This window comes from Pristiophorus japonicus, chromosome 2 (genome assembly GCF_044704955.1).
Source record: "Pristiophorus japonicus isolate sPriJap1 chromosome 2, sPriJap1.hap1, whole genome shotgun sequence".
NCBI lineage: Eukaryota > Metazoa > Chordata > Chondrichthyes > Pristiophoridae > Pristiophorus > Pristiophorus japonicus.
The window spans coordinates 94620708-94637509 of record NC_091978.1 but is presented as its reverse complement, the minus strand read 5'-3'; the positions used below and the strand labels follow the sequence as shown (position 1 = coordinate 94637509).

General features: G+C 42.2%; 1 protein-coding gene across 2 annotated transcripts in view; it reads right to left on the bottom strand.

The window, feature by feature from the left end:
* pik3c3 (phosphatidylinositol 3-kinase, catalytic subunit type 3) overlaps positions 1–16802 on the bottom strand; it is a 155846-nt gene that overhangs the window by 125864 nt on the left and 13180 nt on the right. For both annotated transcript variants that reach the window (XM_070868410.1, XM_070868411.1), the window contains one exon: positions 15343–15472. In XM_070868410.1, the coding sequence (XP_070724511.1) occupies positions 15343–15472 (130 nt within the window). The remainder of the gene's footprint in view (positions 1–15342; positions 15473–16802) is intronic.

Here is a 16802-nt window from a genome sequence, read left to right as displayed (position 1 = left end):
TGGGCCTTGGGAGGGATCAGGAAGGCAGTTTCAAGATATAGATCCCAGGACTGGGGAGGCAAGAAGCATATCTGAGGATGCGCGGGACTCAGGCTACAGATTGGCAGCGTGACAAGAATACTAGGATTGGCCCCTGGTAATAATGTTACTGAATCACATGGTTAACTAACCAGCTCAGGCATCATCTGGTCACCTGCTGGCAGTGTGGCATTTTAATTAAATTTCATCCTCGTGTTTAAAAATCTCCATGACTTTGCCTCACAATATTATCGCTGCAATCGCTTCCAGCCCTTTCAACACTCATTTTCAAATCAGAAACACTCATTTAAAAAAAAATCATGCTGAAAGTATAAGCAGATCCCACAAAATGCATCACGCACTTTGTCAAAGGCCAGTCTACTTTTGTTGCCACTTAATTACAACAAATAGGACTAAAAGAATAGAATTTCAGGCAATATTAGTTGTTAGTGTGGCTGCCATTTTAGTTGGATGAGTACTGCTTAAATGCTTAAGGACATTTTTGCCAAATTAAAAGGCACTATATAAATGCAAATTGTGGTTGCTTATGGAAAAAATGTACCAATAGGACTTTTATTTAATTTTTTTAATTACCACCAGGAAGGAGAAAAAATTGCAGAGAGAAAGTAGCCTTCTGGAGATCTGATATTATAGGTCCCTGCAATGATAGATCGATCTTCAATTTGCATGCTTTGTATCCTGTTTTTTGACAAGCAACAATCCTGTCCTTTGATAACCATCTCCATACTTCAGATACACTATTAAAAAGCTCAATGTTGGTTGCGCTTCACAATAAGAGGATGTTGATCTCTGCTCAACATGGCAACAAAAGCAGACAAACCTACAGCACACATCAAGTGAACAGATTCTTCTCTGCCCCCAACTTCCTATTTCCAGAAGACTCAGATAGATATAAGTATACAAGTGTTTATGGGTAGGGAGGAATAGGGATAAGGAGAGAAAAGATAACAGTACCGGCAGCAAAAATGTCTCTCACCTTCTTCTGCCCCATTGATCCAAAAATTGTTTTTAAACTCCTCCCTCCTCAAATTCTTAAGATTCCTGATGTGCAATCATAAATCTAACTCTGTCAAAGAGCTATGTAAGAAAAGCTAGTAGCAGGGCAGGGGTGTCCAAGCATTTGTTTTGGGGAATTTCTTAGATGTATCCACAGAAAGTTGTTCAGGCCAGTTCGTTAAGATATATTCAAAAGGGAGTTAGATATGGCCCTTATGGCTAAAGGGATCAAGGGGTATGGAGAGAAAGCAGGAATGTGGTACTGAAGTTGCATGATCAGCCATGATCATATTGAATGGTGGTGCAGGCTCGAAGGGCCAAATAGCCGACTCCTGCACCTATTTTCTGTGTTTCTATGAAGCATGAGGAACTTCATGTAAAGTTTAAAAATCCATATTCTCATTAATTTTTATAAATCTGAAGTTGTTAATACCAACAGATTTTGGGTGTTCCCGTTTTAGATTTATTCACCAATGAGGCAATAGCAGAAAGAACAGCTCTTTCCAAACTCTCAGCTCAGAAAATTTAAACTGAATAAACTAGCAAATATTATGCACAAAAAACAAGGAGGAGTGAGTTGCCTGGGCTTTGAGGGCCAATTGCCAAGGCTCAGATTTGCAATGGCCCACGTGTCACAGTTTTAAAATTTATTCTCGGGACATGCTTGTCGCTGCGAATGCTGGCATTTATTACTCATCACTAGTTACCCCGAAAGGCAGTGGTGGGCCTTGTTGGGCTACTTCAGAGGACAGTTAATAATCAATCATGTTGGTATGGGAATGGAGTCACATTTAGCCAGGTGTGCAAGGACGGAAGGTTTCCTTCTCTAAAGGACATAAACCAGTTGGGCTTTGATAACAATTCAACAGCTTCACGGTCACTTTTACAGATGACTACAATTTATTTCTGGATTTTTTACACTAGCGTATCCCATTCTTAAATCAATATTTAATGCATGGTTTCTTCTAAAGCATGAAGGCATTTTTTTTCCCAAAGTTAGAAACATCACAATGAATTTTCAGGAATCAAAGTGTCTGTCTACAACCATAGTAAGTGCTCATTTATGTTGTCAAATAATTGATAATAACAGACTTTAATCCTTTCGTACAAAAGGACACTGTAATGAACTACAGTAACTCAAGCTGAGGCAATAGCAACATTTGTTGATAAAGGTTGACAAAGAAAGAAACTGCTGAAGAGAATGCAATGAAGTCACCTGAAACCAAGGATAGTCAGCAACATCTTTCATAGGTAATTTTTCCTGGGACCCTAGCTGGGCATCACTCAGTCATTATTTTCAGCATCCAACATACATATATAGAACTGCCATTCAAGTGCTAGACATCTTTCCGTCCAATACTTAAGCTATTCCAACCTTCTGATGCTTGAATCAGATTTAAAAAAATTTTTTTTATAAAAGCACTGAAAGCAGATATAGTCCTTGGAGACTTGCAGTCAGAAAGTTCCCCACCATTTAAAATTTACTGTAATATTCTCCCTCAATTCATGTGAACATTAGATAAGAAGCAAATATCTGAAACTACTCAAAATATTAAGTTTTAATAGATGTTTTGTACACACAGAGTATGTTAACACAGGATTAAAACTAGTCAATTTATATAGTTTGCAGAACACTTGAGTTACTGGTGCAGATCATCAGACTGCAAAAACAATAGGCAGAGACTTGCACCTTAATCCATTCCCTTGCATCTGCTCTTTCCTATGTTGTGAGTTCCTATGTAAACCACAACTTCTGGCTGTTCACCTTCCCTTTCCATGATTATTCCCCATACACTTGCACCTGGGAAGCAACATAACATTTGGGACTATATGCCACTACTAAAAAAAAACCTACCCATTCCCTTAATAACTGGCCTAAAATTGAGGACGGAGGCTTCCTTTGTAAGAACGCCTCCAACCTGAAAAAAATCTACGAATCTACCTGTTGGTCCCGGAGAAACGTAGGATCCCGGTCGGAGGCCTAGATTCGCTGCGCAGCGCATGGGGACCTGTCTTTGAGGTACGCAAGTCCAAGATGGAGTCACGTGGGCCTGGACAACCAATCACGATTCAGTATTCTCATTGATAATAATGAGAACTCTGTTTGTGCAAGTTCCCACGACTATCAATGAGAAATACCCCTAAAATACCCAAACACAACAGAATAAATAAAACAAGACATTTCACATATTTAAAATGAATTGAAATTAAATGTAATTAAATGTTTTAGAAAAAAATATATATTTTGGGGAATTTTTTTTAATGTGTTTTAATAGTGTTAAAAATAAACTTGCCTTAATGGACAGGGTTTTTACTATTACAAATGTGTATTTAAATTACATTTTTACATGTTTTAAAACTCTTACACTCGTAAAAGTAGGCTATGCGCCTGCTTTTACCAGGCGTAAAAGTTTGAAGGACATTCACTGGGCATGAGTTGCCCAATCTCTCCCGTGCGGATGTCCTTCTCGCGGGGATGCAGAGGATTGGTCAAGAGAAATCTTGATATATCGGAAATGCCGGTTTTCAGCACACGCACATCGCGCCCCAAAAAACAACTTTAGCGAGGCCTCGCCGGGTCCGTGCGCACTTCATACGGATCTGGCGAGGCCGGAATTTTAGCCCCTATATATAAGTCCGCTAAAACTACTACCACCCTCTTTTCCTGTTCCGTCTGCCTCTTCCCCAAGGGAGCTCTTGGCTCCATGGAATGCTCTTGCCTATTCTCCCCTGAGTCGCCAACAGTGTCTACTTTAGAAGTGTCAAGAACCACATACTTAAAAGACAATTCTAGAACCTCAAAAATCCCACCCACTTTCAATTCCTGTCTCTTCCTATCCCTATGCAGGTGGTCACCAATGTTCCCTCGAATTTTTATTTTAGGTGCGCAGTCCCTTTAACTGGCTGCGCAGCCCATTCTAATTTTCGACATGTGCATTTCTTCAATGAAAAAACTGGGAGCTCCAGACCACTGTGTGGCCACACAGTTTAACGGGAACATTGGTGGTTACCTATTTCTCTTCCATCCACGCCTTCATTATCCACTCTGATCATCTCTCAATTTGTGGGATGGCCACTTTCAGAACCGTGCGCACCATATGGACTGGGGAGAAGTTTATCATAGAACGACACAGCACAGAAGGAGGCTATTCGACCTATCGCACTCGTGCCGGCTTTCTGTAAGAGCTGTCCAATTAGTTCCATTCCCCTGCTCTTTCCCCCTAGCTCTGCAAATTTATCCTTTACAAATCGATATCCAACTCCATTTTGAAAGTTACTATTGAATCTGTTGCCACCATGCTTTCAAGCAATGTATTCCAGATTACAACATCTCCCTGCATAAAAGAATTTCTCGTCAACTCCCTACGGTTCTTTTTCCAATTATATTAAATCTCTGTCCTCTCGTTACCAAGCCACCTGTCAGTGGCAGCCATTCCTCATTATTTACTCAATTAAAATCATTCACAATGTTTAACACCACTATTAAATCTCCACTCAACCTTCTCTGCTCAAAGAACAATAATCCTAGCTTCCCTAGTTTCTCCACATAACTGAAATCCCTCATCCCTGGTATCATTCTAGTAAATCTCTTTAAAGCCTCGACATCCTTCTTAAAGTGCAGTGCCCAGAATTGAACACAATGCACCAGATGAGGCCTAACCAGTGTTTTATAAAAGGTTTAGCATAACTTACTCGCTTCCTTATGTTGCATAGTACAAACAACTGTTCCAAGCTCAGCAATGTTTTGTCTCAGAGTCACAATCCTTTGACTCTTCACGCGTGTATCTTCTCCCCCCACCCCCCAGCCAGATATCTTGCAAATCCAGGATGGTCCATATCATGCATGCTGTACATATTGCCAGCTGTCCCCATCACCCTTCCATTTCAGTGCTATCCCTTCTGAACATTTCTAAATCATCTTTTTTGACCTGAACTCCCGCTCAGCACCAAACTCCCTTAACCCCAAACTCTTACTCACTCAGCTTCTGCCTCACTCCATCTGAACCTCACTGCAGCGCTGCCTTTATAAACCTGTTTGAAATGAGAAAACTGTTAGTTTCTTTTAACCCCTCCCTCACATCAGTCAGCAGAGTTGTGTAATCACCAATTAATATCTCGCTCCTTTGGCCAGAATTAGTATCTAGCAATCAGTTACATAGTAATAGCTGTAGAAATGTTAATGGTTGCAGACAAAGCAAACATTACGTAGTGGAGCTGAGAATGACGTCGGATCATTCAATTCATCCTTATTAATTCAGTTTTCTCCACCCAATGATATAGCACCAAGAGCACATTTAGCAGCTTTGTAAGTCAGCAGCCAATATTATACTGCCAGCTCATGCTTATGTAGAATTCAGGAGAAGAGGCAGCATATTTAAGCACATTCACATGCAATTGTGTTCAGCTGCCAGTGAAATTTTGACTGATTGAAGACAACAAATACAACAACTTGTATTTATATAGCACTTTTAATGTAGTAACATGTCCAAAGGCGCTTTCACAGGAGTATTATGAGACAACAATAAATTTGACACCAAGCCACATAAGGAGAAATCAGGGTAGGTGACCAAAGGTTTGGTCAAAGAAGTAGGTTTTAAGGAGCGTCTTAAAAGGAGGAAAGAGAGGTAAAGACCCGGAGAGATTTAGGCAGGGAATTCCAGAGCTTGGGACCTTGGCAAATGAAGACATGGCCACCAATAGTTGAGCGATTATCAGGGATGCTCAAGAGGGCAGAATTAGAGGAGCGCAGATATTTCGGGGGGGGGGGGGGGCGGGAGGGAGGGGCTGGAGGAGATTACAGAGAAAGGGAGGGCCGAGGCCACAGAGGGATTTGAAAACAGAGATGAGAATTTTTGAGTACGAGGCGTTGCTTAACCGGGAGTCAATATAGGCCAGCGAGCAGAGGGGTGATGACTGACCAGGACTTGGTGCGAGTTAGGACACTGACAGCCGAGTTTTGAAACACCTCAAATTTACGTAGGGCAGAATGTGGGAGGCCAGCCAAGAGTGCATTGAAATAGTCAAGTCGAGAGGTAACAAAGGCATGGATGAGAGTTTCAGCAGCGGATGAGCTGAGGCAAGGGTGAAGACGGGCGATGTTACGGAGGTGGAAATAGGCAGTCTTACTTATGCTGCGGATGTGAGATTAAAAGCTCATTTCAGGGTCAAATATAACACCAAGTTTGTGCCTCAGACAGAAGTTGGGGAGAGGGATGGAGTCAGTGGCTCGGGAGTGGCGTTTGTGGCAGGGACCGAAAATAATGGCTTTGGTCTTCCCAATATCCTACACAGCAATGAGCCCCAGGTGGGCAGAGGAAACACTTCAAGGACACCCTCAAAGTCTTCTTGATAAAGTATAACATCCCCACTGGCACCTGGGAATTTAGGAAGGATAGACAGAAAGGAAAAGGAGGCGGGGTGGCGTTGCTGATTAAAGAGGAAATTAATGCAATTGTAAGGAAGGACATTAGCTTGGATGATGTGGAATCAGTTTGGGTGGAGCTACAGAATACCAAAGGGCAGTAAACACTCGTGGGAGTTGTGCACAGGCCACCAAATAGCAGTTATGAGGTTGGGGACAGCATCAAACAAGAAATTAGGGATGCGTGCAATAAAGGTACAGCAGTTATCATGAGCGACTTTACTCTACCTATAGATTGGGCGAACCAAACTGGTAGCAATACATTAGAGGAGGATTTTCTGGAGTGTAATCGGGATGGTTTTCTAGACCAATATGTCGAGGAACCAACTAGAGAGCTGGCCATCCTAGACTGGGCGATGTGTAATGAGAAGGGACTAATTAGCAATCTTGTTGTGCGAGGCCCCTTGGGGAAGAGTGACCATAATATGGTAGAATTCTTTATTAAGATGGAGAGTGACACAGTTAATTCAGAAACTAGGATCCTGAACTTAAGGAAAGGTAACTTTGATGGTATGAGGCGCAAATTGGCTAGATTAGACTGGCAAATTATACTTAAAGGGTTGACGATGGATAGGCAATGGCAAACTTTTAAAGATCATATGGACGAACTTCAACAATTGTACATCTCTGTCTGGAGTAAAAATAAAACAGGAAAGGTGGCTCAACCGTGGCTAACGAGGGAAATTAAGGATAGTGTTAAATCCAATGAAGAGGCATACAAATTAGCCAGAAAAAGCAGCAAACCGGAGGACTGGGAGAAATTTAGAATACAGCAGAGGAGGACAAAGAGCTTAATTAAGAGGGGGAAAATAGAGTACGAGAGGAAGCTTGCCGGAAATATAAAAAATGACTGCAAAAGCTTCTATAGATATGTGAAGTAAAAAGATTAGTAAAGACAAACGTAGGGCCCTTGCAGTCGGATTCGGGTGAATTTATAATGGGGAACAAAGAAATGGCAGACCAATTGGTTTTTGGTTCTGTCTTCACAAAGGAAGACACAAATAACCTTCTGGATGTACTAGGGGACCGAAGGTCTAGTGAGGAGGAAGAACTGAAGGATATCCTTATTAGGCGGGAAATTGTGTTGGGGAAATTGATGGGATTGAAGGCCGATAAATCCCCAGGGCCTGATAGTCTACATCCCAGAGTACTTAAGGAAGTGGCCCTAGAAATAGTGGATGCATTGGTGATAATTTTCCAACAGTCTAGCGACACTGGATCAGTTCCTATGGACTGGACGGTTGCTAATGTAACACCACTTTTTAAAAAAGGAGGGAGAGAGAAAACGGGGAATTATAGACCGGTTAGCCTGACATCAGTAGTGGGGAAAATATTGAAATCAATCATTAAGGATGAAATAGCAGCGCATTTGGAAAGCAGTGATAGAATTGGTCCAAATCAGCATGGATTTATGAAGGGGAAATCATGCTTGACAAATCTTCTGGAATTTTTTGAGGATGTAACTAGTAGAGTGGATAGGGGAGAACCAGTGGATGTGGTGTATTTGGACTTTCAAAAGGCTTTTGACAAGGTCCCACACAGGAGATTGGTGTGCAAAATCAAAGCACATGGTATTGGGGGTAATGTACTGACGTGGATAGAGAACTGGTTGGCAGACAGGAAGCAGAGTCGGGATAAACGGGTCCTTTTCAGAATGGCAGGCAGTGACTAGTGGAGTGCCGCAGGGTTCAGTGCTGGGACCCCAGCTATTTACAATATATATTAATGATTTAGATGATGGAATTGAGTGTAATATCTCCAAGTTTGAAGATGACACTAAACTGGCAGTGTGAGCTGTGAGGAGGACGCTAAGAGGCTGCAGGGTGACTTGGACAGGTTAGGCAAGTGGGCAAATACATGGCAGATGCAGTATAATGTGGATAAATGTGAGGTTATCCACTTTGGGGCAAAAACACAAAGGCAGATTATCTGAATGGCGGCAGATTAAGAAAAGTGGAGGTGCAGCGAGACCTGGGTGTCATGGTACATCAATCATTGAAGGTTGGCATGCAGGTGCAGCAGGTGGTGAAGGCGGCAAATGGTATGTTGACCTTCATAGCTAGGGGATTTGAGTATAGGAGCAGGGAGGTCTTACTGCAGTTGTACAGGGCCTTGGTGAGGCCCCACCTGGAATACTGTGTTCAGTTTTGGTCGCCTAATCTGAGGAAGGGCATTCTTGCTATTGAGGGAGTGCAGCGAAGGTTCACCAGACTGATTCCAGAGATAGCTGGACTGTCATATGAGGAGAGATTGGATCAACAGGGCCTTTATTCACTGGAGTTTAGAAGGATGAGAGGAGATCTCATAGAAACATATAAGATTCTGACTGAACTGGACAGGTTAGATGCAGGAAGAATGTTTCCGATGTTGGGGAAGTCCAGAACCAGGGGACACAGTCTTAGGATAAGGGGCAGGCCATTTAGGACTGAGATGAGGAGAAACTTCTTCACTCAGAGTTGTTAACCTATGAAATTCCCTGCCGCAGAGAGTTGTTGATACCAGTTCATTGGATATATTCAAGAGGGAGTTAGATATGGCCCTTGCGGCTAAAGGGATCAATGGGTATGGACAGAAAACAGGAAAGGGGTACTGAAGGAATGATCAGCCATGATCTTATTGAATGGTGGTGCAGGCTCGAAGGGCCGGATGGCCTACTCCTGTACCTATTTTCTATGTTTCTATCCCTGGCCCAAGACTACCCAAAGTAGAGGAAGAGTGTCCGGGAGGGCGCTGAACACCGAGTCTCGTCACCGAGAGCGTGCAGAAATTAAGCGCAGTCAGCGGAAGGAGCGTATGGCAAACCAGGCTCCCCACCCACCCTTTCTTTCCATAACCTTCTGCCCCACCTGTTAGAGACTGTAATTACTGCATTGGACTGTACAGCCACCTGAGAACTCAATTTTAGAGTGGAAGCAAGTCATCTTCAATTTCGAGGGACTGCCTATGATGATGATTCAATTGGAGAAAACTTCTGCTCATCCAGAACTAGATATCGGATAAGCAGTCTGACAATTTAGAGACCGTGGAGGGGTCACCAGAGAGAAGTGGTAGTGAGGTAGAGCTGGGTGTCATCAGTGTACATGTGAAAAATGACACAGTGTTTCCAGATGATGCCGCCAAGGGTCAACACATAGGAGGGTGCCAAAGATAGATCCTTGGGGGACACTAGAGGAAACAATGCGGGAGTGGGAAGTGAAGCCATTGCAGGCGATTCTCTGGCTATGATTAAATAGATAAGAATGGAACCAGGTGAGTACAGTTCTACAAAAAAGGGTACTGCAGCAGGTCACGCAAAAGGTCATTTACATTCTTGTGCTTAACTTTTAAAAAGTAATAAATTGCAGTCAATGCATATTGATTGTGCAGGCAGAGTGGTTTTAATGGGGGAATGTAACTTTTTATTATAGATTGGGATAAGCAGACAAGCTAATGTCAGAAAGGTAGAAAATTTCTTGTGTGCTCAGGAATGGAAAATCATAGAATCATAGAAGTTTACAGCAGGGAAGGAGGCCATTTCGGCCCAACGTGTCCGCACCGGCCGACAAAGAGCCACCCAGCCTAATCTCACTTTCCAGCTCAAGGTCCATAATGCACTTCAAGTGCACATCCAAGTACTTTTTAAATGTGGTGAGGGTTTCTGCCTCTACCACCCTTTCAGACTGTGAGTTCCAGACCCCCACAATCCTCTGTGTAAAGAAATTTCCCCTCAAAACCTTCTACCAATTACTTTAAATTTATGCCCCCTGGTTGTTGACCCATCTGCAAAGGGAAATAGGCCTGTTCTATCCACTATATCTAGGTCCCTCATAATTTTATGCACCTCGATGAGGTCTCCCCTCAGCCTCCTCGGTTCCTCCTCTGAAGGTAGCTAATGTAACTCGGAAGAGGAGCGCTATTCCAATCTGTCCTCATAGCTAAGATTCTCCACTCCTGGCAACATCCTCATAAATCTCCTCTGTACCCTCTCCAGTGCAATCACGTCCTTCCCATAATGCGGTGACCAGAACTGCACGCAATACTCCAGCTGTGGCGTAACCAGTGTTTTATACAGTTCAAGCACAACCTCCCCCTGCTCTTATATTCTATGCCTCGGCTAATAAAGGCAAGCGTTCCATATGCCTTCTTAACCATCTTATCTGTCTGGCCTGCTACTTTCAGAGATCTGTGGGCATGCACTCCCAAGTCCCTTTGTTCCTCTACACTTTTCAGTGTCCTATCATTTAATGTGTATTCCCTTTCCGTGCTAGCCCCCCCCCCAAAATACATTACCTCACACTTCTCTGGATTAAATTCCATTTGTCACTGATCTGCCCACCTGACCAGTTGATTGATATCTTCCTGCAGTCCGCAGCTTTCTTCTTCATTATCAACCACACAGCCAATTTTTGTATCATCTGCAAACTTCTTAATCATACTCCCCATATTCAAGTCTAGATCACTGATGTATACCACAAAAAGCAAGGGACCTTGTACTGAGCTCTGCAGAACCCCACTGGAAACATCCTTCCAGTCACAAAAACACCCATCTACCATTACCCTTTGCTTCCTGCCTCTGAGCCAATTTTGGATCCAACTTGCCACTTTGCCCTGGATCCCATGGGCTTTAACTGAGGGAAATCTTTATTAGTCAGGAAATGGTGTTAGGGAAATTGAAGGGACTGAAGGCCAATAAATCCCCAGGGCCTGATAGTCTGCATCCCAGAGTAATTAAGGAAGTGGCCCGAGAAATAGTAGATGCATTGGTGGTCATTTTCCAACATTCCATAGACTCGGGATCAGTTCCTATGGACTGGAGGGTAGCTAATGTAACCCCACTTTTTAAAAAAGGAATCGAGAGAGAAAACAGGGAATTATAGACTGGTTAGCCTGTCATCGGTAGTGGGGAAAATGTTGGAATCAATTATTAAAGATGTAATAGCAGCGCAATTGGAAAGCAGTGACAGGATCGGTCCAAGTCAGCATGGATTTATGAAAGGGAAATCTTGCTTGACAAAACTTCCAGAGTTTTTTTTTTAAGGCTGTAACTAGTAGAGTGGATAAGGGAGAACCAATAGATGTGGTGTATTTTGGACTTTCAAAAGGCTTTTGACAAGGTCCCACACAAGAGATTAGTGTAAAAAATTAAGGCACATGGTATTGGGGATAGAGAAGTGGTTGGCAGACAGGAAGCAGAGAGTGGGAATAAACGGGTCCATTTCAGAATGGCAGACAGTGACTAGTGGGGTGCTGCCGGGTTCAGTGCTGGGACCCCAGCTATTTACAATAGACATTAATGATTTAGATGAAGGAATTGAATGTAATATCTCCAAATTTGCAGATGACACTAAGCTGGGTGGCAGTGCGAGCTGCGAGGAGGATGCTAAGAGGTTTGCAGGGGGACTTAAGACAGGTTAGGTGAGTGGGCAAATGCATGGCAGATGCAGCATAATATGGATAAATGTGAGGTTATCCACTTTGGTGGCAAAAACATGAAGGCAGATTATCTGAATGGTGACAGAATTAGTAAAAGGGGAGGTGCAATGAGACCTGGGTGTCATGGTACTTCAATCATTTAAGTTAGGCATGCAGGTCCAGCAGGCAGTAAAGAAAGCAAATGGCCTGCTGGCATTCATAGCAAGGAGATTTGAGTATAGGAGCAGGGAGGTCTTGCTGCAGTTGTACAGGGCCTTGGTGAGACCACACCTCGAGTATTGTGTGCAGTTTTGGTCTCCTAATCTGAGGATGGACATGCTTGCTATTGAGGGAATGCAGCGAAGGTTCACAAGACTGATTCCCGGGATGGCAGGACTGACATATGAGGAAAGACTGGATCGGCCAGGCATATACTCACTGGAATTTAGAAGAATGAGGGGATCTCATAGAAACATACAAAATTCTGATGGGACTGGACAGGTTAGATACAGGAAGAACGTTCCCGATGTTGGGGAAGTCCAGAACCAGGGGACACAGTCTAAGGATAAGGGGATAAGGGCTAAGCCATATAGGGTCGAGATGAGGAGAAACTTTTTCACCCAGAGAGTTGTGAACCTGTGAAATTCTCTGCCACAGAAAGTTGTTGAGTCCAGTTCAATGGACATGTTCAAAAGGGAGTTAGATGTGGCCCTTACAGCTAAAGGGATCAGGGAGTATGGAGAGAAGGTTGGGGTGGAGTACTGAGGTTGAATGATCAACCATGATCATATTGAATGGCGGTGCAGGCTCGAAGGGCTGAATGGCCTGCTCCTGCACCTATTTTCTATGTTTCTATGTTTACTTTCCTGACCAGTCTGCCATGTGGGACCTTATCAAAAGCTTTGCTTAAATCCATATACACTACATCATACGTATTGCCCTCATTGACCCTCCTGGTTACCTTCTCGAAAAATTCAATCAAGTTAGTCAGACACAACCTTCCCTCAACAAATCCGTGCTGACTATCCCGGATTAATCTGTGTCTTTCTAAATGTAGATGTATCATGTCCTTCAGGATTTTTTCCAATGATTTTCCCACCATTGAGGTTAGGTTGACTGACCTATAAATACTCAGTATATCCCTTTCTCCCTTCTTAAACAAAGGTACCACATTAGCAGTCCTCCAGTCCTCTGGCGCCACACCTGAAGCCAGAGAGAATTGGAAAATGATGGTCAAAGCCTCTGCTATTTTCTCTTTTGCTTCGTTTAACATCCGGGCCTGGGGACTTACTCATTTTCAAAGCTGCTGAACCCCTTAATACCTCCTCTCTCACTATGTAGCACATGCCACTCCGCTATTTAAGAATGGTGAGTGGGGGAAATCAGGAATTATAGACCAGTTGGCCTGGTTACTGGAGTCTATAAATTAAGGATGGAGTGAATGAACACCTTGAAAATTTTCAGCTGATCAGAGAGCCAGCATGGATTTGTATTGGGTAGGCCATGTCTGACGAACCTGACTGAATTTTTTGAAGAGGTTACAAAAGTAGTGGCCAGGGGATATATTTATATGGACTTCCAGGAGGTATTTGATAAAATTCCTCATAAGAAACTATTGAGCTAATGTTAAAGTTCATGGAATTGAAGAACATAAGAAGTTGGAGCAGGAGTAAGCCATCTGGCCCCTCAAGCCTGCTCCGCCATTCAATAAGATCCTGGCTGATCGAATCTTGACCTCAACTCCACTTTCCTGCCCTGTTCCCATAATCCTTGACTCCCTTATCTTTCAAAAATCTGTATCTCCACCTTAAATATATTCAATGGGAAATTATTGACCCAACTAAGAAATTGGCTGAGCGGCAGGCGACAGAGAGTAGGAATAATGGGCATGTACTCTAATTGGCAGGATGTGACGAGTGGTGTGCTGCAAGGATCAGTGTTGGAGCCTCAACTAATCACCGTATTTATTAACAGCTTAGATGACGAGATAGAGAGGCACATATCCAAGTCTTCTGATGACACAAAGATAAGCGGCATTGTGAGCAGTGTAGATGAAAGCATAAAATGACAATGAGATATTAATAGATTAAGCGAATGGGAAAAACTGTGGCAAATAGCTTTATCAGTTCTCTTGTCCATTTTGAAAATTTAGGTTACAATTTTTAAGGTATTTTCTTCTGTGGTTTTAAAATGGATGCAGAACAGACCACAGTATATTGTGCCTTTAAATGTACCAAACATCCCAAAAAGTAGGGAAAAAAAGATGAAAAGAATAAAAGGAACAACTGCCTAGCCAAGATGAGAGGTGACAAAAAGATGGGTCAAAATGGGATTTAAAAGTGGAAAGAGAAGTGATGGTGGAAAAGTTTAGGAAGGAAATGAGAGAGAGCAGAGTTAGGCTATACCACCAGCAATAGGAGCATTCACAAAGGCGAGAGTCAGAGATAGTCTGGATTGAGGCTATGGAGCAATGGAGTTTGAGGATTGGGTAGGAGGCTTTAATTACTAGCCATGAATTCCAGAGCTAAATGCCTTCAATTTAATAATTGGTCTTGGGCTTCTTGAGAAAAATCTCATTGCGAAACTCTTATCCCCAAAAGCAGGATCCATTGTTTCCAGCAACATAACTAATCAGTAAATAGAACTTCAGGTCAGCGTGTACTAAGTACATGCTAGGATATCTTAGTTGTATGGAATCACAAGCCGTGGTCCCAAACTAATTGCGCCCCATTTTCATCTCCAAATTTAGTATGCAATAAGCATAAAGTTGCCACCTAATCAGAGACGAACATGAAAGTCTAAACACCATTACTCATCTTACTAAACAAATTGCAGTTAAATTACATTTTCCAAATCTCACCACCCTCCATGCTCTGCATTCTGCTCTGAATGCTTTTTTTTTTCTTGATAAAATGCAAGCCACTAAAATATCCTCAATGCCACTCCCTTTCTTCATCTGCTTTGTGCTACTTTCAACTTACTTTTCATGTTGAAGTGCATCATGCTTTCTCCTATTCTTGCTTTTCACTATATTCAATCTATTCCTGTATCTGTAAACTCGCAAATTTGACTAACATTCACTATCTTTCTCCAGGAACACCACCTTATCCACATTTTTTTTTGATGTTCACTAAGGCCCAATATCAACTGCAAGCTTGTCTGATTTAGGCACAGCTTTTGCTTATTTCAATTATTTAAAAAAAATCTCAAGTTGATAAATATCCTCCTTTTAAAAACCATACAAGAAAAAGTATTTTCAAATAACCAAACGTGTTATAAAATGTTTGCAATATGCAACATATATTTAGAAATACAGAATTGCTTTTACCCCATAGAATACATTTCTGCTAAATTCTCAAGAACACAGGAGAAAACATAATATAAAATAAAAAGCCTTTCAGCATCTTGGATAGATAAGAATTAAATATTCTAGATTTTTTTTTAAATTTATAAATGCAACATGTCATCCCTTTTCAGGAGTGCACAAATCCTACCTTTGCTAGACGGCTCATCGGATCTTCAGATACATTGCTACTAGTCCTGCCTGCTGTTTTAGTAGGCTCAGACCCATCTGCTTCCACATTTGGCCAAACTTTCAAGTCATGCATGCCCTGTCGAAACATGCTGAAAATTAAGAGCACAAGAGGAAGTATATTACTTAAAAATAAATTGAATTAGCTGGTCATCCATTGCGCATAAATCAACGCAGGAATGTCTAATTATCAATGGCTCTCTGTTATTTCAATAGTCACGAGAAAATCAACTAAATCCTGAAAGAGCCAATTAGGTAGCCAGTTATGTTAGTACTTAACAAAACACATACAAAAAAATAGTAACTAGTCAACATAAGCAACCAAAAAGCAACTAAAAGCGGGTTAGTTACAGAGAATACATGATGATGGAATTCAATATCAAAATATATTCAAAAAGAAAACTGAGCAACTCAGTAATGGTGTATAAAATTATGAGGGGCCTAGAAAAGAGTGGATAGGAAGGACCTGTTTCCCCTAGCAGAGGGGTCAACAATCAGGGGGCATAGATTTGAAGCATCCATAGCATTTTAGTGAATGTTTCATATGTTGAAACTGCAAAGTGACTGCCAAACTAATGAGTACATTATCGTTTCATCATCATAGGCAGTCCCTCGAAATTGAGGAAAACTTGCTTCCACTCTAAAAGCGAGTTCTCAGGTGGCTGTACAGTCCAATGCAGGAATTACAGTCTCTAACAGATGGGGCAGTGGTTGAAGGAAAAGGTGGGTGGGGAGCCTGGTTTACCGCACGCTCCTTCTGCTGTCTGCATGCTCTCGGCGAAGAGACTAGAAGTGCTCAGCGCCCTCCCGGATGCTCTTCCTCCACTTTGGGCGGTCTTGGGCGAGGGATTCCCAGGTGCCAGTGGGGATGTTACACTTTATCAAGGATGCTTTGAGGGTGTCCTTGAAGCATTTCCTCTGCCCACCTGGAGCTCGCTTGCCGTATAGGAGTTCAGAGTAGAGCATTATGAGAACAGTAAATTGCTAGTCTGAACTGTATTTGGTCCAGATCAGTAGTGTTAAAATACAGTAGAGTCTGAACTATACACAGCAGCAAAGAAGCTGTACTACAGGTTAGAGAGAAAAGCTTAGTGTCAAGCAGTGATGGTCACTCACATGACAACTCATGATATCGAGTCATGTCTTTTTACAGATTAGTGTTCCTTCACAAAACTGCTCACCACGTGTAACAAATGGGCTCATACTGAAATATGCATTTTGAAAGATCTCCCGCAAATAAGACTCCTTATAGCCAATGAAATATCCCACTTTTTTTTTTAAGTGGTTAATATACAATTAACTCCACCGCTGCCAACTTCAAAATGCATCTGCTTGGAATTCTGATGACTACCATTAATACCTGTACTAACTCTAGACATTTGATTGCTACATTTCTGAACCACAATTAAGGCTACAATTGAC